Source organism: Anticarsia gemmatalis, chromosome 13 (assembly GCF_050436995.1).
Source record: "Anticarsia gemmatalis isolate Benzon Research Colony breed Stoneville strain chromosome 13, ilAntGemm2 primary, whole genome shotgun sequence".
NCBI lineage: Eukaryota > Metazoa > Arthropoda > Insecta > Lepidoptera > Erebidae > Anticarsia > Anticarsia gemmatalis.
In genome coordinates, this window is record NC_134757.1 from 4,115,187 (window position 1) to 4,137,662 (window position 22,476).

A 22,476-nucleotide genomic window follows, 5' to 3' on the forward strand; every position below is an offset into this window, starting at 1 on the left:
CTTTCATTTGACAAGCCAACAATACATTCTAACACTGCATCATTTAATTAATAAACACATTTCTATAGAGTTACAATAAGTTCATTTTTTTACTGAACTAAAAAAGGTATTAGTTTGTATAAAAAAAGGTTGATTAAATTTTGGCAGTGTTAGAACTTGCAACAAATAGTTACCCTCTAATAATGTCTTTGTATGGAAGCTCAATAAATATTACAACTATAATTTAGTAATACTCAGTATTGCACACAAACATACTGGCTCCTGTCAATAAATATTTAAAAATAGCATTTCATTAAAATTGTTACAATACTTGTTCACCATGTTATATGTGCAAACATAGACAAGGTTTAACAGGACAATATAAATTTTGTGATTTTAATATGCATTGTCACACATAACATTACAAAAATACTGTTTGATATTACTTCGGACAAGACAATGGTAATATATCAAAAAGTATGTCTTTAAAAATGATGTCATTTTCACTTATTAGCTACAAATCATGCATATAAAATAGGATGTAAAGGCTTATATAATTGGAGGTATATTCACATAAAACCTAGATTTGCAGGAACAATTTTAGGAGTCTTTCAATCATGGCTTGTTTAAAAAGAAGTGATAAAACAACCCCTAAGTATAGCATTCCCCTGAAATATAATATGTATGTGAATATAAGGTTTACTAGTATAGTTAGTTAGACAAGTGACAGATCTGTTTATTCCGGCGGTCTCTTGTGCTCGCCCCAGCCATGGAAGCACTTGGTGAACCTTCGCGACTCCTTGTTCTTGAGGGTCAGGAACAGTTTGCGCGGCTTGCTCGGTTGTACCGTGTTCATGTGTTGGATGTATACCTATTTAAAAATCATTTTTAATTATAAACCGGCGGTCCTGTATGATAAAATGTATGGATGTGAATGCAAGGGAAGTTTGTAAGGATTGTACCAAGTGGCGCTTTTTGGGTCTCTGCTATGGGAAGGAGTGTTTTTTATGTATGTACGTATTTAAATTATTTAGTGTTGTTGTATGGAGATACGAGCATATGTTCTAGTTAAATGCAAGGTGTAGTGTATGTGTGTAACATAACACATGTTACTTTATATTCCCGTAAATATTTTGGTTTTAGTTGGTTGTCATTTAAGACATTGTATATTGTTGCTAATAATAAAGAGATTAAGATGGCAATTCATGCAAAACAAACCTATAATTGTAAATGTCATGATACTAATTTTTATAGTAAACAATACAGTAGTCAGAACTAATCAGTAATAAATTATAAATAGAACGTAAAGTTGGTGTAAACAAATGTGTGTAGCCAACATAATATTACTTCAAATATTTCCTCTTTCCTTATATTGTCACTTTAGGTAATAATAGCGCACATAAAATATGCAATGTGAGAAGAATCTGTCCTCTCAAAATATATTGAATGATAACAGAGAATCATACATTGACCTCAATCGATAGTGATAAGTAAAAGAAATCTCAAAAAAAAAATTGCAAATAAATGAGGAAACTCAGCTGTTTCATTTTGCACAATATTTAAACGTACGTACCCGTATACGTATATTTTACAATTACCGCGAGTAAAGTCACGTGTCACAAGTATATCGGGTATATTACCTGAGCAGACTTGTAGGCGAGTTTGATCTCCACTTCAGAGCACTTGGCGCCGAGCCATAGGAACACTTGGTCCCCGTTGTCCAATATCATGATGTCGTCGTCTGCCAGATCATCCTTAAATAAACAAATATATTTATATACTGATGATTAATATAAACATTACAAAGTTGAAAGACATGTGTATAAATCTAGTCATTCAGAGGGTATTGCGATATTACGCCATGAACAATTGTTTTAAGAAAGCTTTGTAGACAATGCAAACTTCTTATTATAATATAACAAAAAAGGAAGAAAATGTCACATTGCTATAATTTTTTTTATTGATTCTTAATGTTTTATTACACACTAGCTGACCCGCGCAACTTCGCTTGCGTCACATAAGAGAGAATGGGTCAAAATTTTCCCCGTTTTTATAACATTTTTCACTGGTACTCTGCTCCTATTGGTCGTAGCGTGATGAAATGTAGCCTAAAGCCTTCCTCGTTAAATGGACTATCCAACACTGAAAGAATTTTTCAAATCGGACCAGTAGTTTCTGAGATTAGCGCGTTCAAACAAACAAACAAACAATCAAACAAACAAACTCTTCCGCTTTATAATATTAATATAGTATATAGTATATATAGTATAGATTAATTGGGTTCGTCGCACACTTACACAGAACTACTCACATCTTCGATACTTAGCGATTTTAGTCCTCAAGCGACTTTCGTTGTACAAATATATACATTGTTCGTACAAAAGTCACGTCGCCGATATTCGTCTCGCGGCTTGATTTGTATGATGGTAGACTTTTCAACGATTGTGTAAAAGACTAGCGTAGCCTTGTCTATGAAGGGCATTACGTGTACAAGTCGTGCAAGTTGATAGATATTACCTGACAGAAATCGGTGCATTTTTCAGAAACAGTGAAGTATCCCTTCTCGTTGGAGCAGCGGAACAGTCGCGTGTAGTTGAGATAGTCGGCGTCCGTGTCGTACGGCTTGCGGCCGCCTAGCGCCACCCAGAAGAAGTTGTCTGGCTCGCTGCCTTCCGTCAGTACCTGGATGACAAAGGTTACTGTAGTTTTTGAAGGACATTTACACTATTATATTATTTATAACATTACGCCTGTTATACTCTTTTACAATTTGCCTTTAGCCATACACCGAGTATGTTACCAAACAACAGGCCACTGTTGAGACCAGTCACATATTAATTAGATAACTCCAATAGCACTTTGCCCGAGCAGAGAATCGAAATTGAAACCTGTTGATCAGCAGTCACATAGAGTACCGCCCAGATCACAGAGCTAATAAAGCTATAAAAGGCATTTATAATCTTATATTGCAACAAGCTAGATGACCTCAAATATTTCCCTTTTCACTTTAAATCAAGCAAATTTTTTAATCTGATATCTGTTATCAAAAAAATACATACAGAATAACGATGGTATGATAGTTACCTGCAGGCTGACCCAGGGGTTATTGAACTTCTCCTCGGCGATCTGTTCGATGAGCCGGGCGGAGTCCGCGTCGCTCTTGCTACCGATCCACGCGTACACTATGGCGGAGGACGTGTCGTTGGCGCCCTCCAGTGGCACGTTTAATATGTAACTGTAACAAAAGATATATAGATAAACCACAAAGGAAAAAGGCAATGTGTTTTGCAATAAGAAATATTTTTTTCCAGTGCATTATAGGATACAGTTGAACAATTTTTAATACTGTAGACGCCCAACATGACTCTGGTTGCGTCAGGCCGTCGTAGCCAACCAGAGCCTATGTATGTAATAGAGTCTACGTTCAAAACTTGCCTACCTACAACTATTAAAATATTTGTAAACTGTCTTTGAAATAAAGTCAGTTGTTAGCGGGTCAGGGATTGTGGTGTGAAAACTCCTTAAACTAAACCGTAGTATAGTAGTTATACACCGTTTGCCCGGAGACCAGGTGCATTGGTTGTTATTCTTTGAGACAAGTGTCACTCATATATTATAGTAAATACATAGTAATTGTACACTCACCAGAAGGCACTGTTAAGTTGCGTAGCGTCAGACTTGACTTGTACAAGGCGCGTGCACAACGCAGACCCGTTACTGCGCAGCTCGAATAGTTCCACCGGCTGCCGACCACTCTCCTGGAGAAATACATTCATTTTAACACTAATAGATGATTACTTCAAAACTATATATTTATTCTTTATCTTGTCACTTCATAAAACGTATTACTCCTTATTAGTGGAATATTGAATAGCTTAATTGGTATAGCATGAAAAGGTTTCTTCATAAAAGTATCCACACCAATCACCCATTTTATCTTGTAGTGCCTGACGGTTCAGCACAAGTTACATAGATGGCTGAGTCAGTTAATTCCCGTTTCCTATTAAATAATAAACACGCAACGCGTTACTTTAAAGTGATGAATTATCTCACCGGTTTCTGATTCCTCTTGCCGTCTTTAATAATGAACCTCCTGTGGAAGTGCGCCATGAACTTGAGGCTCTCCTGCTGCTGGTGGGTGCGCACGACCTCGAGGCGCTTGCACAGCTGCTTGAACTTGCGCTCCAGCCCGAACGTGAAGGTCAGCCAGCCCATGTTGGGCGCCTTGCGACCTTGCCAGAAGTACACCACCCACGTCGTCGCCTCTGATTCCGTGTCTTCTGTTTCACCATTTGCGCTCTCGTTTTCGTCTTCAGGCTGTTAGATGAGGCAAAAATTTAAAGACTCGCCTAGCTTAACAAATGATATACGAAGATATGATATCTTTGTTGGTGACTGAAATGTTTGTATAAGAAACAAATAATGCTAACTCTACACGCGTAAGTTTATTTCCTAATTACGCCACACATTATAAAAACATTACACAAGGTTAAAATATTCAGAAATCACAACGCAAAAAGAAAAGTTACATCACCGTGATAATTGGAAGACGATATATTTTTTTATACGATATTTAAGATATATCGTTGGAAGACGATATATTTTTTTGCCGTCACGGATTAAAGTTTCAGTTATAAAAAGATGTTATTACCTCAGCAGGCAGCACGTATCTGCAGAGGAACACGTAGCAGTCGTGGCTGTGGAACACGCCGAGCTCGTGGTCGGGCAGGCGCACGAAGTGTCGTCCCTCCAGCACGAAGGCCTCCATGCCCTCCAGGTCCTCGTTCCACTCGTCCGCCAGGGTCTTGGCCTCGGCGCTGCCCATCGCCGGCTGCCGCGGCGTGAATAATGCTGAGAGATCCGCTCTACAAACAGTGATCAATTTAGACCATATTTTTAGAGACAAGATTGATTTAAGCATAATGAAACTAAATAATGGTATAGTCGGGAAAGATCGTTAATAGGCTGAAAATATACTTTAAGAAGTTACAAACAACAATACTGTTGAACTGTAACCAACGTTGTTTCCAAAGCCTTTAAATTGTTTTTAGGGTTCCGTACCCAAAGGGTAAAGCGGGACCCTATTATTAAGACTTCACTGTCTGTCTGTCTGTCTCAGCTGTATCTCATAAACGGTGATAGCTAGAAAGATGAAAATGTCACAAATGTTGTATTTTTAAGTTAGAAAAAGGTAAACGTACTTGGTTTCCTGCTGTTTAGCCCAGCTGGCGAGGTCAGCGCCGGTCCTTGCCACTGACTCCGCGGTTCTAGTGAAGTCTACCGCGATCACCTCCTCCCAACCCAGGAAATAGGTTTTGAACACCTACAGAGAATACGAAAGACACACACATGAAAAAGGCGTGATACTTTATTTATTTGATCATTCTGCCCAGGCTCTTGCCAAACGCGTCTTTTCAAAATAATACGGCTTTTACACATACTAAAAAGATGCACAACGGGTCGTATAACGGTGAATGTTTTAAAGGTTACGATACTTTATTTAGACCATGGTAAACGTCCCCTAACAAATAACGTATCTTTAAAATATTCATCGCGCATAAGACCCGTTGTGCGGTCTTAGTGTTAAGAATAGAACTATACCTGTGTCTCAGTGCCTTCCTGCAGCCTGGTGACGAGTGCATGCGGGGGGCGCGCGACCATGTTGAACAACTCCTGCGCTAACTTCACCGCCGCCGCGCGCACCAGCCGAGATGACTTCTTACCGAACCTATGTACAATGGAGAAAAATTTGATTAAGATTGTGTATAATTTTGTATTTCAACTATGGATACCAGGGTTCATAAAAATAATTACTATATTTGGCCACTTAAAGTCCGAAGTTTTGCTCGGATCCCAAAGTTTGTTATTTAAAACTTTGCGTATTGCATCTTATTTATCGCAACTTAATAAATTCGTTCAATGAAACGAGGTTATATAAACTTAGGTCCTATTTCATTGCCTTTAAATATCTATAAAAAAAAATTGACAAATGTTTTCGTACATTTATTGTCAATTTATTAAACAAAGAAAAGTTTATCTTTCATTTATTTATAAACTGTGAAACTATCTCTTAAAGTGCTAGTACGTACCACACAAAGACATCGATGTGCGCGTCCAGTATGTACACGTTCCTGGTGGCCAGCACGCCGCGCGCCAGCGGCGTGGCCTCGGGCTGCGGCAGCTCCAGGTAGCCCATGCCCAGCTCCACGCGGTACAGCCGCGCCGCCGACCAGCTGAACTCCGCCGGCACGTGCTCCTAACACACATACAATAAATATTAAAGAAACAGCTGAAAAGTATTTCAGTATAATTCAACAGAAAATAATTATATTTAAATTATTAATCTCAGAAACCAGCAATTTATCACTAATTTGAAGCCTATTCCACTAGTCGAGCAGTCTAGTGTTGCGAAAACTATTTGTATCGTGTTAGTTGTGCCTTTACCGTCCACATGACACGTCATAGGACTAATGGGTCATTCGGAACCACCTTTTGTTTTAATTGTGTCGTTATTTTTCTGATGCCAAAAAAAAATATTGATTGAAATTAAATATTGTCACTGATGTTTTACTGTAGTTATTTAGTAATGGGTTTGATTAATAATTAATACTCACTTGTGGTACAAAAGGCATGTCGCCGTCATACTCGAGCGTCTCCCAGAAGGAGCGCGGTTCCTTGCCGGGCGGCTCCGCGATCAACTCCGCTTTGTTCTTGCGCTCTTCTTTGTTTATCTTCTCAGCGAATAAGCGAGCTTTCGACTTTAACGTGTTCTTTGCTTTCTTACCATACCTATATAGTAATTACAGTGTTAAGTTGGACTACTATAAGTTTTAGTATTAATATTAATTTTAGATGAATGCCTCACTGTAGTAAGCCATGTTGTATATTGTTATGTATTTTTTTTCGGAAACTATTACAAAACGTACAAATTAAAACGTACAGCATGTATAACTGAAACAATTATTTATGAATCACTCTGATTTCCGTAAGGGAATCAAAGCCTGACACCCTGAAGTTATCTCGTAGAAGCGAGGTCAAATGATTTTTAAGATAGCTACATATTAAATTTTTCTATTGTTACACATTACCGATAAATTATGCTGTTTCATAATGTTGTAAATTCACTCACCACAAATATATGACGAGTCCGGTATCAAGCACGAACACGTATCGTGGGTCGAGCGAGTCAGCGTGCACGGGCACCGGCTCCAAGTGTATACTGTTGCCTGCGCCGTGCACCCGGTACAGACGCGTTACGTAGTGCTGGAAACACAAACAACAACATGATGGAAAACTAAACTAAACACTTTTGTAACATTGTAATGAAAGAAAGATTTTTGAATTTGACTCAGCGTGTCAACTTTTAAGCAAATAATCCTTATTATACTATTATTAAATAAACGTTAATTTGTGTTTACGAGTCAAAGACCACAAAAAAAAATGTTGACAAACAGATTTGCGGTAGAACGGCGGCCTGTCCACCGGAGCGGAGAAGCTGCGATGCGACCAATAAATACGGATAAATATCAAGGAACCGCTACATAATTTATCGAATTTGCAACGAAATTGCAATAATTTTATGCAATCCTATCGCTTAATGTTACTCCATTTCTCCAAGGCAGGCAGTCTAATGTTCTGACACTTATGAAAGTAGTAAATGTGTGTTACGTACGGGGTCGTCGACGGTGAAGAAGCCGGAGGGCGTGTGGCTGCCCTGGATGTAGACGGGCGGCGTGGGGAACAGCGCCAGGAAGTCGTCGGCCTCGTCCAGCTGCTCGTGGCGCTGCGTGCGGCGCGCGCCCAGCAGGTTGCGCAGGTTCACCGCGTGCATGGCCGCGCACGCCGCCTTGTCCAACTGACGGACAACACGCGATATTTCACTTACATCTTTATTGTTGAATGTGGTATTCTTTAAATACAATTATAATCCAAGAGATACAGGCGCATGTTTATGTCGACTACTTTCTGCAGTACTTTTAGTCTTGCTGTTTTATGACGTGTAAGATCAGTAATATCGTTTAAAAAGTTTATTAATATCCTTTAAGTTTGCCATTAAAACGACTTACATGACAAAACTTGGAATTGTATAATGAAACACCCCTGTATCAGCCGTTAACAAAGAACAAGGTTCTAGGTAACTATTGATTTTAAAAAATCTTTGTTAATAAACAAAAAAAAATACCCGTTACTTTACACCCTTTTCTCATAGTAATATTCAATATATTGTTCTGCTATTACTTACCGTAGCCTTGGAGCCAATCCAGAAGTGAATGTCCCAGGAGAGCTGACCTTGTTCTTCGATGGAGGTCTTCAACACTATGTAACAATCACCTTCGAAGAATTTACCGTGCGCGACCTACGAACACACGATTACTTTAAACTTCCTCTATTATAGGAAATTGCTCACAAAAGAAATAGACATTTCAAATATCGATTTGAAAATTACAATTAAAATGCAATCATTGAGCCAACTGTTTGCTGAACAAAATACTTTTTTAATGCCAATTGAAATATACTACTTTTATTACGACAGTGTTGTTTTTCTTTGAAAATGCTTTTGTGTAATCTTATATTAAGATGTTATTATTTCTTTTTAGTCAATGCCCAACTCAAGCTAGTCTACTAACGCTAATAAATTGGGTGTTGTGACTTGGGTATTTAATGTAGGTTCTAGGGGAGGCGTGGCTAGAACAGCCCTGGGAACCCACGAAAGTAAGAAGAACCATGTATTGGTTATCATACGAAAATATATTTATGACAGCTGTTACCTCGTCTACGGGCGCAGGTATAAAGTTCTCGATCTCCCACACTTGCAAGCCGGGCGTCTGTCCCGTGTCCTCGTCGAAGAACTCCGAGTAGTCTAGCGGCGGCTTCTCTAAACTCTCGTCCCAACGCTTTGGCCTACAAACATATGTTCATTAGTCACATTTATCTGGTAACAACATAATGTACATTTGTAAAGAAATCATCTTTGTAATTAAGTTGTAAGCCTATAGGCCAGTGGTTCTCAACCAGTGGTCCGTGGAAGTCAAAATATGGGTCGTGAATGATTATAAATTTGAAATTTTCAGGATGATAATATTACACTTTATTTTTAATATATACTTACATAGTGGTCCCTGCTGACAAGAATAATATAAAAGTGGTCCCGGACTAATAAAAGGTTGGGAGCCCCTGCTATAGGCAAATGTAATCCGCGCCGAAACGACAGGCACTTAAATGTTTCGCGATTATTTAAAAGTTATAAGTATTAGAGGTCGTGGGAAGAAACATTGGATGTAAACATCGAATTTTAATTCAATCAAGGCAAAGAAATATTATTCTAGATTGTACATGACAGAGCATTGAAAGTCTTGATTAGCAATCGCGAAAAAATAAACAACAACATATCAACATATACGTAGGACGTAAATATCAAAGTCTGAAAAAGTACTTAGCCAACTTAGCGCCTCTAACTCACTTGTGTGTGTAAGAAATGTATGAGTGTTTCAATATGTGGGAAACACATTACTTACTTAAGTTCAGAGTTCCTCTGTTCGAGTAGTTGGTCGTTGTGTTGCGTGTTGGCCTGGTCCTGCATACCGCGCAGTATGAGCGCCGAGTCCCGCTGCTCCGGCTCCGCGCGGCCACGGCGTAGTCGCATCTTACGTGCTATCGGGTCTGACTTTACACCTATACACACGTAATATAACGCCCTTTAATATTCGAAGATGTAAAGATAGGTCTAAAGAAGATAAATAAATAAATGTTGACAGAGACGTACGAAACACGCGCACGTTTAGCCATTAACAATGTTTTTCCCACGTAATATGGGAACGAGCCTATGTCCATATACATTACCAAATTCCGGGGTACTATTGAGAAATATTTAAATGTAAATTAGAAAAGACCAATAGCACTTTGCCCGACCAGAAGATGGAACCTCATGATCAACAGCCGAATACACAACTGACAACGCCATAGTATAGAAACGTATATAAACAATTGAGAATCTTTTTCGAAAAGAAGCAAAGACTAGTTTCCTAATACTCACTGTTTGGTGTCGTTGGTTCGTTGGTGACCGCTCCAGCCAGCTGCAATTGAGCTTGCAGTGAAAAGTCGATGTTATAATACTGAAGACCAGCTCCTCTGGGCCGCTCCACCGGCTTCGGCGGCATCACGAGATCAGGGTTGCCGTGTAACTGAAGGCTCTCCAGGTCACTTAGTAAGTGTATAGCGTCGGGCAGTGTAATCAATTTGTTACAGCTTAGGTTTAGCTTTTTCAGTGAACCACATCTAGAACAAGAATATAATTTTAATTTCGAAATGTAATTAGTCAAATTACTAAAATATTTAGGCAGTCCCACACGAAGGTCACGAAGGTAAAAAATATAGGTTGTGTTTCTGATTAAAATTATTAGAAATATCTACTAGACTACAAAATTATTATAGTAATAATTTTATTTACCCGACGCAAAGGATTATTATTGATGATATTATTCAAACCGGAGCCTTATTAACATTAACGCATGCACGGATTCCATAGTAAACATACGGAGATAATGTAAATATATCGGCGTATAACCTCAGTAAATACTATTAGGTCTTGAGAATAACAAACATGACACCCACCCCTGTCCCAAATTCAAAAGAGGACAAACATTTAAATATAAATAAAGCTATGATAAATTAAACGAGTATACAAATAAAATAAACGGGAGACAAAATGTCGTAATATTTTACATAATTTTTCAACATTTCATCTCATCATTTCTTAATACAAATAAAATTACTCGTCCTGACTGACTGATAAATCGTCGCACAGCTATATATAGAAGTTAGAAATATGAAATTTGGTCAGGGGTTGCCTATTACGATTTAGACGCAAATGGGGTGAAATAAGAGAAGAAAGTTTGTATGAAAGTTCGTTATTTTCGGAATGAAACTTAATTTTTAGGATGGTCGTTTGATATAAATAGACACGTGTTTCAGTGTTGTATAACCTAGCAAGTTAAAGTAGGGGATGAAGGTTAACTTTTAAGCGAGCGGAGCCGCGCGTGCCCAATAGTATACGATATTTATACATATACAGGGTGTAAACGACAGCCTACCGAAAACGAAAAAAAATGACTTTAGACACGATTCTGGTGCTTATGGCGTTGAAAATTTTCATCGGTTTTTTCTTGATTTTTCCGATTTTTTATGCGTTTTTTTTTATTTTTTCTGGTATTATTTCGTTAATACTACACAATGCAACATGAATATGAAAAAAAAAACCGTCATATTACTGTTTTTCACAAAAAACAGCAATGGATTAAAACAACGTATAAATTCGCTATCAGCTGTTCGGCCAACGACACCGCGCCGGCGGCGGCCGGCCGCGACGGTCAACGTCACGCCGCTTACCTACGCGCGCCACACAGACACGATTACGCACACAGCTGTCAACCTCACACTCACTAGTATGCAGCGTTACTTAGTATTTGTTCTATGTTAAAAATGAAAATTACATAATTATCCCGCTCTCCGATGAAAGGTAAATTCATAAGATTTAAAATGTGTGATATCTTATTATTACACGTACAAATACATACAGAACAACAAAAAATCCTATTGATATTCTTTAGCGCTATAAAAATCTCTAATAAACAATTTAACATGTATTGTCGCTTTGTTCCATTAAAATTTGTTCTTGCAAAATTCTATTCGATATTTACACGCTCATTCATACTTCATACAAGCGCGGTGCGACTCGAAAAGTAGATGGCCGTAGTGACGCGTGACGCCGCGACCGCGCGTGGATGTTACATAGATGGGATGCGACAAAATGGATGCTAAGTAATTCTCCGGGGATTATGAATTATGATAAGTTAGTTTCTCTGATAAGAATATTAAGGGATATTGATTGTTATCATTGTTATGTACCTACATTTTTTATGGTTTAATTAAATAAACGTTTCGTGTTTATTTTATTTACTTTAAGCTGATTTTATGTTATAAATATCAAAGTTTTTTAAACTTACATCAATAATGTTTGTAATGTTATTTGGTATTTGAATAAAACTACAATGCAACCAGTAACAACTGTGACAAGTAAAAATAGTAATGCCACATCAATATTTTATTGAATCTAATCTCTCGCTGGGATCCTAACTCGTCGCTCGTCACCAAATCGGCGGCGCGCGGGCGGACGGCGCGGAGGGAGCGGGTGGCGCGGGCGAGGGGCGGCGCGAGTGAGCGGAGAGGCGCCCGCGCCGGCGGCTCTCTTTGATCGATAGTTCGAGCAATTCGCTCGCGGAAGACGGAAGCTCTTCACCGGTGTCGTTCGTTATGTCCTATTCGTCGTGTCGTGTGTGAACTGCTGTTTATTATTACTTGTTATTGTTCCGGTTTTGAGTTGTTAGTGTTTTTATTGTTATTATTTTTGTTGTTATTGTTTTCAAAGTGCAGTTGTGTTCGTAAATAGGAAGAAATGTTGATGTGTTATGTATGGTGAAGCACGTGGAAGTGCACGGCGTGCTCTGCACCTGTACGTCCGGATCCAAAGGTACTCAAACTCTCGCCATACACCAGGTATTTGCGTGTTGATAGACATTGATAACAATTTGTTTTAGCACTTCCTTATTATTGGTTACGTTTTGCTATTATTGTTTGATTTCACGTAAGCCAAGTAGGTACCTACCTACTTACAATTTTACTATGAGCTATTGTAACATACGGGCCTACTTACGATACCATAAACGATACATAAGATTGTTATCTAATGATAGCGTTGCATACTAGTGAGCGCATAGACGTGGTGGTACGCGTATGTACCTACGACGCGTCGCGACATGTCGTCGCTCAGCGCGCCGCCGCCGCGCCGCCAGAAATCTCGTAGGCATGCGCGGAGATACATCGCGTTGTTCACTATACATTGAACGCTCAAAAATGACTAACTCGGGAACCAATCATTTCCGAGAAATATCGTTGGAGTAAATTTCGCGCATACAGTGTCACAAACTTACCAGTAAAGTTTTCGGTTAGCTGTCATTTACACCCTGTATAGATCACTTTGTAACCACTATATTATCATACCAACATCGATTAAACACGAATGGTACATAAATTGTAGTAAATGTACTATTAACATAACAGGCTATGAATAATCGTGCCAATTAACATGTCTTGAGCATATGAATGTGGCATAATAACTCATGATACGATGATGAACATCTCAACGTTGTCATGCCGTGACTAAATTAAACGTCAGTGTTCACACGCGATACATCGTGAAAGTACGCCGGCGGAAACTTTAATATCGTTTTTGATTTATTTCTAATTAGTATTGTATTGTTAGCTATGTGTATGAGACAGGCGGTAGATTAATTTTAGTTAGTCAGTTTATCTACTCTTAAGAACATGGCTAAAAAAAGATTTATAACAACCGAAAAGATAATGCTCTTTAAAAGCTAAGAATCTTTGTTTGGAGACGCCAACATTCAGACAGTGTTATAAGCATTGTCATAAAGAAATGTTAGTTTAAAACGACCCCTTTGTGCCGAGTATAGGTATGTATTTGCCTCGTAAAGTAGTTACGAGGTATAGTTCTCATCCTAACATCAGTATATTATTGTCTAAAGCTAAACTATTGATCCAGACATCGCGTGCTCTAGTAAAATAAGCGTATATGAACAACCGTATAAAGGTATATAACGACAGTGGTATGTGTCATGGTATTTATCACCTTTTAATACTTGGAGCCGTTCCAAAACTCACGCTAACCTATATTTTAACAAAATCATGTTGTTGAAATGTGAAATTTATGCTTATTTCCATTGTCTATTAAATAAAATACATGGTACGTATCCTAATTCCACTGATGTTATTTATTGGTATTTATATTAGACGTGTTAACATAATATTTGTGATAAAAATGTCAGAAAAGATGTGTGTTAGGTCTTTAACCGGGTTTTTCTATGAATAACATATTCCGGATATTATTTAAGTCTAAGAATGTATATCGCCCTACATTTGTACTACGCATTCTTACACGTAACATGTACGGTCGAGTACCGACTGACACTAAAATGTAGGTTGCTACTTTGTTAAAACAAATCTGTTTTTTATTTTATAAAATATATTTGTTTCGATTTAATTTTTTACTAAAACATTCAAATGACTTGCCTAATCTAAAGTTCTTTTCTTCAATTTCAGTAAATAGCTCGTAATTCTACTACTATCGCGTCGCCTGGTTGTCGAGAATTACTCATGCCATCAAAAACATTCTGTAAAAAACCTCAAGTCTCGCCGTAAAAAGTAGTGAGATCTATATAATACCAAGTCGATTAATCTAGTTAGTCTCTACTTAAAGGACCTTTTGTCTTAAGTTATTACGTATGTTATTATCATGCCAATTTAAAAAAAAATACCTCTAAAACAAATAGACCGACCTGGCCATCGCATGATTTGATTATTAGTATGTATCACACTACACAGCACGACGAGAAGTTAATGCTCCTGAATTGTTAATGGCGATTTGTGTTTTCTTGCGATGACCAAGTCGATCTATTTGTTTTAAAGGTATTTTTTTTTAAATTGGCATGATAATAACATACGTAATAACTTAAGACAAAAGGTCCTTTAAGTAGAGACTAACTAGATTAATCGACTTGGTATTATATAGATCTCACTACTTTTTACGGCGAGACTTGAGGTTTTTTACAGAATGTTTTTGATGGCATCTCACTTCTTTTTGTAGAGCGAACATAAGTCCAATTTGTATGGAAAGACGTTTTTTTTTTCATAATTCAACATATTTTCCTATGGGAATGTTGTTCAGTTTCATGGGCTAAACACCCTTACCCACCCTATACCCCCTCCCGTTATGCCTCATATAGAAGGTACCTATTTACACCTATTTATTTTTATTTTATTTTCTACAGTAATAATAATTCATTAACTGCAAATGTAACCTTGTAATCTTATACATTTATATGGGATTACAAAGTTATTGTTGCAGTTGGTGTATTTAGAAAACTGGACCGAAATTAGAAAATATTAAATTTTTCCCATGATTAAGACACTAAACCCTATTTGTATTCTAAATTTTAAGCTTCTAAGTCTGCTAGAAGTACCTTAGACTTTTGATGATCGGTGAGTCAGTGAGTCAGTGAATCAGTGAGTGACAAAATTCAAAATTTTAACAAGTTGTCATTCTTAAACTACTGGTTCGAATTGACTGAAATTTTAAATATACCGTGTTTATACAATGACTGATTAGTTGCTGAAAATCCAGGCTTCTTGTTTTATCCACAAAGAAATTATGGGGGGGTCAAAAATAGCCCGAATTGCTTCGAGAAAAGGATGTTACGGCCGTGCCGCTTTTTTTTGCTCGACTTGCGGGGGCACTTCCGTGCCCCCAGATAAACATGACGTTTAATTTTTTAAGTTTTTTTACGGGATCCTCTTCGGCGTTTCCGTTTTCTTCTGCACAGTTATTCGTCATTCTACATTAATTCATTCACAATCTAAAAGAGTTAAAATTAAGCTAAAGTACTAAGGGTAATATACCTGCATAGTCCTTCAGGTATCATCTCCAGCAGGTTATTAGCAGCGGAGAAAACTTCCAAGCTGCCAAGTTTCCCGATTCCCGACGGTATGCCTTCAAAGTCCAGTTTGTTGTCGTCCACGTGCAGCCGCCTCAAGTTCTGCAGCTTACACATCGACGCCGGGAGCGAAGTCAAGTTGTTTCGTGATAAGTTCAAACTCTCTAACTTCTGCCAGTTGTCCATTGCTGCGAAAAAAATATTATAGTGTATTTGTTTTATTTATTAGTAAGAATATGTAATACGAAGGTCGGTTTCACAAATTTTGAATTAGTATCGGTTAGTTCACTTGGTGGAATTTTAACTGTGTTTTCATAAGTTCGCTTTATCTTTGGCGATGTGATAGGTACTTACTTATTCACTCTGAAACTGGCCCTTATTGTTAAATAGTTTGTTTCTATAACGAATAAGGATCATGGCCTGGATTTTTGAATATATCAGTCAGAAGTTAAGAATGCAACGAAAATCCGTCAAAAAATATTTGAAGAAAAAAGTGATGTTTTTAAAAGAATTATGATAGGGTTATCGTTATCTTATTCCGTATGAACAAAAGCATTCACGTTTCTTGCGCTGTATACAATACAGTTTAAGAGAAACCAAAAAGACAACTCCTAAACCATAACATCTACTTCTCGTAGGCTTATAAAAATACCTGCTGATACAAACTTACTAACCTTTCCTGCGACATAAGTACCCATAATTTTCTTCCCAACATTACTGACTATAAAAAAGGCGCCCAAAACCAGTTGCGCTCATCGGTCGGTAAATGATCTGTGGCTTAAGCAAACCTTGGCGCGGTCATTCCATAGATAGGTGACCGCATAGTAGTATTTGAACTAGGCGTCTCCGTGCTTCGGAGGGCACGTAAGAAGTCGGTCCCGATTGTTGTCAATTAAGATAGCAGTCGTTAAACTACGCCAAAGGCCTTCGGGTGGCTTGAACAACTTGGACACTAGGTTAATCACTAATCGTACGATAAGGAAAAGAAGAAAAAAAAACTCCCGCTTTTTAAATATCGATATTACATAGACTGCTGGCTGGCACAGTGACACTGAGCTTGACAGTCACAGATGACCAGTTGGAGTTCAGTTACGTTCGTGTGTACCACACCGTAACATCAATGCTTACGTTACAATATCAGGTGACAACGCACGTGTCCACTTGTACCGCCTTTGTGTCTTTATTGTGTGGCTTTCTAGGACTTTTAATTGTTTTGAGCCCCCGGGTTAGGTGTCCCAAACATTACCCAAGAACCAGAGGCTTTACTACAGTTAACGAAAAATAATATTTGTTGAAATTTCGTTCGTTTCTAATCACAATTTTAATCTATCTCTTATAATAAAGTGTCAGTCGAAGTATACTTAGTACAAGAATATAAGGCACCGATCTTATCCGATACCGACTACTGCGTGTCACAATAGAATTTATATTTTTATTTCGTTTTCACGAACCATAGTAGGCTCTTAGTAACCATGAAGTATGTGGTCCATGTCCACACATAGGTGTAAATAAAATTTTGCAAAAATGAAGAAACAAATATTGCTTTGAGCTCATCCAGCAATATTATGTAAAAATGGAAAGTTCAGTATTAATTGCTGAAAGACATGCAAACGCACCAGTGAAACACTTTCAATGCGCATTGATTTTAATCAATCACACGATGAGCGAGCATAATTAACATACTTCCGAACGGTATGGTCTGCGGCTGAATGATAAATACTCATGAATCATGATTGAACAAGAAAAAAAAACAAACGCATAGACTTTCACACTGCACGACGAACATCTCTCGTATTTTTTTTTATTTAAATCGACCAATTGTCTCTTAAGACAAGGTTTATATTTTAAATCCTTACGACTTGGATCCGAAAGCGAAATGCTACGCCTTCCGTTCTCGTTAACCGCTGCGGATTCAGAGTCTGGACAACATAGACACATATTTGTACATTGACAAAATTTGAATATATTGAACAGTATTTTATTTCGGGTCGATAGCTGACTAGCATACTTACCGCGACCGACTTCCAGCCCTGCCATGTTTTAAAGAACCAACTAGGCTGGATAATTCTTGAAAAACTCTCTTCTAATACTATAGGTAATTTTATGTGTGTTCGAAATACTTTCGTACATTGACCAGAGTCGAATGTAGAGAATACTTTTATCGCATCTACCAATATTAACAATGACATAATAACATTATGTTAACAATTACTAAATATACTATTATACAAAATGTTAACTAATACAAGATAAGGAAACTATTCTAAGTATTTTTAAGGTCTATTCAGTGGAACGTGCTTGGTACAATAGTGTAATGATAACATTCAACTTTTTAGACGTACTTAGAAAGGGTTACGTACGTCGTTACGTTGTATTATTTTTGAGACTACTTTTGAGAAATAATATAAAAACTAATCCCTATTTCTCTTATTCACGCCATTACTCATGAACGGCTGGACCGAATTCACTCTTTTTTGATTTGTTTGATTACGCCTGAATAAGGTTCTTATGAACAAAAATAATAAAAAAACAAAGAATGATACGTTTGTAGAGCTGCGTGAGTCAGCTAGAAAATAATATAGACACTAACGTTTTTCCTGAATAAAAGAAAACTATATGGTTTCAAAAGATTTTTTTACGGCAATAGGTTGCTCTACAAGATCGTAAGATGTAACTTTGCACTTACCAGCAGATATCTCTGTAATCTCATTATCACTGAGATTGAGTCGCTTGAGGCCGAGCAGTGAGTACAGCGCGTCAGGTACTTTGGTGAGGGCATTCTTAGATAAGTCCACGTCACACAGGTTGGAGAGAGTGTCCAGAGATGCGGGCAGGTTCGCCAGCGTGCGCTGTGTGTTGCGCATGTGGAGTGTCTCTAGGCTCTGCAGTGAGGGTAGTTGCCTACAAAATATTAGTAAAATTAATACAAGGAGTGCTGTAACTACAAAGGCAAGGATATAGGATCAGGTCAGAATTCTTGCAGGTCAATGTTCTTGTAAACTCCAAAAAATAGTCTGAAGTCCTTTGAAAGATCTAAAACCCTGTAGTTGTAGTTACTGTAGTGTACAGTAGAGACTGGAGCATACTTTGCTGAATTGCTGAATTGCAAATTTGCCATGGTTCCCACCCTACCAAACAGCTATTGTAATTCAAATAATGCTTCACTTTACAATGTACAATATAACAACATTGATATAGAGCATTCTAAATAATGGGTAAAATGATGTATTACCTCAATTGAAACACTCCCAGTGGGTTATCATTGAGTACTAGAGTCTGCAGGTTCGCCAGCCTCCTTGTCTGAGGGGGCAGTGTCTCAAGCATGTTGTGGGACAAGTCCAGGAACAACAGGTCTGTCAGTTGCACAAATAGTGTAGGTGGGATGCTCTCAATTCTGAAATATTACACTACATTATTACTCACGAAAATTACTTCCTACTATGTTTCTATTACTTTCAAGATATGCATTGATATATACATTGATTCAATTAATTGTAAATGAAATAATCAGAATCTTTTTGAAATCTTTCTTGCTTTTTTATTGTTATACAATACAACAATATATTCCATAACAGATGTATCAGCAGGAGATTATTAGCAAAAATTTACAATCTCAGTTTAAATATGGCAAATTAGTACTGCAAGTACAGCTTAAATAATATAGTAACAAAATTAAGGCATGATCATGTTAATGTAAATTTAACCATATCTAACCTTTAAGGAAAATAATGCTACATTTAGACAATGTATCAAATATTATTATTGATGATTCAGCCGTCATGAATGCTTATCTGATTATATACAAACAATAAACATTCTCCACTCAATACTTGTTACTTACAATACTATCAACAGTTATTGTTATTGTAAAGGATTCCTCAGCAAACCAAATATGGACAATGTTCATTGATATATGGTCATCATTTATGTAGAAGACTTAGTAATGAATGAAATGAGCCTGAAGTGGTACTCAATAACTGAATTCACTTATTGAATAGAACTAAACTAAACTAACTAGCTTTACTATTGGGAAATATTTGAGAGTACATAAAAAAGGACCAGTAAGTACTACTTAGCCCAACCCAGGAATTTAACCTGAGAGCTCAGTCTTCCTCTTGCATGTAGAAATTATGCATTAAAGCCAGTGTAATTATACAGGCACAAAATATACCTAACTATAAAACCACATGCATATACATATACTTTGCTGATAAGCAATTTGTAACATACCATGTGGCAACATAGAACAAAGCAGAATACTACTGGACTGAAAACTTTATAAACATGCCTTCTATAAAAAAAAGCAATGATATACTCACTTATTATGACTGAGATTTAATACTAATAATGATTTGGCTTTCTCCAGTCCTTCAGGCACTTCTTTCAGTCTGTTATGTGACAGATCCAAGGTCGTGAGCTCCTCCAGACGGAACAGTTCCGCCGGGATTCCAGAGCTCTTCACCTTGTTGTGTCTCACATTTAATGATCTTAGACATTTTAATTCAGTCAATTCTCCAAACAATTTCTCTAAGCTATTCTTCTTCAGTGAAAGGTTCTCCTGTTTACAGAACAAAATGATAGTAGTTTTACTACTAAGCCTTTTGTAAGCTCAGATTAGTAATAAAATGTATTATTCAGCTTTACATGGTTAAAATCTTTATTGAATATGTTCATGAGTTAACTTATCCATACTTACACCATGGCTGTTAGTAATGTAATTTATTTTTAGTATTGCTTAACAATTCTTTATTACTATATATCTATACTTGATAATATAATTCTATAGTAACCATGTAGTATGTAGTCTTTGTTGATGTAATAAAGTATTTAATACATTACAAATAAGGAAAATATTTTAAAGAAAAGCAAATATTTAATAGTCTACAAAATCCAAATAGATTATCATCAATTGAATATTGAGTTTAAAAGCCTAAAGTAGCACAATACAAATTACCATATTTGTGTATAAATCTATCTAGGTTAAATAAGTTACCATTAACAGTTAAAATATCTGAATATAAATACATAATTACATATATTTAAAAAAAAACACCACTCTTCCTTGGGGTAGAGTATTCAATATGATATCTAGGAAAATTATAAACTGTATAGTGTATATAATATATATTATTATGGTATAAATAATACAGAGTACTAGGAATGGACATTGTAATTATAGTGTGTTTGCTTTTATTATACTTTTTCTTTTTAATGAAGTATTTATCCAAAAGATAAATACTTCTCTTTGTTCACATAGTTCAATAAAATCTAATCTTTATTCTTCATTGTTAGTTACTTTAAAGTACTTAACAAAGTTTTTGTCAGATACCTAGTTATAAAAATACTTTCTTACCAATTTCATTAATTTCCCTAACTCCTCTGGGATGTCGGTCAGATTTGTCTTGTCAAGCCTGAGCCATTGGAGACCGGTCATGAACCGAATAGCGTCTGGGAATTTATCATCCTAGAAATGAAAAACTATTTAAGACCTAAATAGGTAAGCAAAGGTTAGGAGATATGATATCATCCTCATTACTCAGGTATACATATCAACATATTTGTTAGTCACTTACGCTGAAATCATTACAGGTGAAATCAACACCACGAACAAATGGCAATAATCCGGTATTTGCCATGTTTACAACGATTTATTTATGAAAATACATTGGTTTCCTTTCCAATAAAGTTGTCAGGTGTTGACATTTACGTGTACCACAGACTAAAACAACATTGTGTGTGACAGTAGTGACAGGACGGGCCATTTGACAGTTGTTGAAAATATTGTTTTTTTTTTAAGTAAAGCTAAGCTATTCAAAGAGTAAACCAAGTTGGACATCACGAACATAGCTTTTTACCTACATAAACGAGGGTGAAGGTGAGGGCGAAATAAATAAAGAAAGTGGAAGGAAATAAGTTTTAGAATTATATATATATTCGCTTTCGCTATACCTACCTATATTAATTCAAGTTTATTTTTAACGCTCCAGTTTTATTTTTAAGAGATAGGACAGCAATTCAATGGTTGTGGGTAAACTTACCTAACGTTTACGGTTACGAGTGGCGAAGAACATTAAATTTCAGACACTGATTAGTCGGTTTAACTTCCCCACTACTGCAAAGCTTATTACGTGGAATGTGGTAATTTTCTTGTAGATACGTAAGGCTGGATCTTTAATGTTTTCTCTTGATCAAATCAGAAGCAAGTTACCGTCTCCGTATAATCAAGATATAGATTCTATAGATAGGACCTAATTATTGTCAAATAAAACCTACTGCTACTGGTACAATATAACCACTGAAATCCATACCCACTTACACGAATCATTACAACCGCTATTACCTTTTACTACTAACTTCTTATGAACATTTTAACGTAATGTTAGGTGGGTAGGTGCTTGGTAGTTGATAGCGCAAGAAATCCTGTTACATGTTTTATTTCTGCATCTTTCATTATAAAGACAATTTATCTTCAGACAACTTTAGTCAATGGTGACCTAATAACAGAAAAAGTACTTTGGTGATAATGATAAGTTGAACAGTAAAAAGATACTATAAATACTTGACTATTTTGATTCTCTATTCCCTGTCAGCAGAAGTTATAATGTCTTCAGTACTTTTTGTTTTACAGAGGGATTGCAGGGTACTACTAGCTGTGTACGTTACGCCAGCAAGAAAGTGTCACCTAGAGTGATATAAGTAGAACGTATAATTAGTGCGCAATCTGCTGTAAATGTGCGCCGCATAAAAAAATTGTGCATGTTGTAGTTTTGAAAAAAAAACGTAAAAACGATTCCTGCTGGAGTAACGTTGTTCTAGCAAGAAAATTCTAGACGAATTATCGGAGAGATAAAATACATACATGGGCAGAGAGCTTATATTTGTGCAAGTATGTGCGCCATAAATATAATTTGTGCGTCTTCAGGTTTTCGAG

General features: G+C 36.8%; 1 protein-coding gene across 2 annotated transcripts; it reads right to left on the bottom strand.

The window, feature by feature from the left end:
• Positions 1–26: 26 nt before the first annotated feature.
• Positions 27–21,612, bottom strand: fliI (FLII actin remodeling protein). 2 transcript variants are annotated; one of them, XM_076122029.1, is made up of 23 exons: positions 21,584–21,612; positions 20,899–21,009; positions 19,865–20,103; positions 18,778–18,939; positions 18,232–18,446; positions 15,511–15,733; positions 10,013–10,254; positions 9,495–9,651; positions 8,748–8,880; positions 8,222–8,335; positions 7,652–7,834; positions 7,109–7,242; positions 6,594–6,768; positions 6,069–6,235; positions 5,581–5,707; positions 5,181–5,302; positions 4,631–4,844; positions 4,033–4,296; positions 3,625–3,737; positions 3,064–3,214; positions 2,497–2,661; positions 1,620–1,733; positions 27–850 (listed from the first exon to the last, which is right to left on the bottom strand). In XM_076122029.1, the coding sequence occupies exons 2-23, from the start codon at positions 20,977–20,979 to the stop codon at positions 716–718; spliced, it is 3,630 nt and encodes a 1,209-aa protein (XP_075978144.1). In that variant the 5' UTR covers positions 20,980–21,009; positions 21,584–21,612; the 3' UTR covers positions 27–715. The 2 variants fall into 2 exon arrangements, with proteins under 2 accessions (XP_075978144.1, XP_075978143.1); XM_076122028.1 differs by lacking the exon at positions 21,584–21,612 and adding an exon at positions 21,119–21,280.
• Between the last annotated feature and the right edge of the window lie 864 nt (positions 21,613–22,476).

Excerpts from the sequence above, each read along its gene's own strand:
- fliI (XM_076122028.1), bottom strand. The coding sequence starts at position 21,181 with ATGGCAAATACCGGATTATTGCCATTTGTTCGTGGTGTTGATTTCACC. Across the intron at positions 18,447-18,777 it reads CTGGGAGTGTTTCAATTGAG|GCAACTACCCTCACTGCAGA; the intron begins GTAATACATCAT and ends AATATTTTGTAG. Across the intron at positions 7,243-7,651 it reads TCTTCACCGTCGACGACCCC|CACTACGTAACGCGTCTGTA; the intron begins GTACGTAACACA and ends TTGTGTTTCCAG.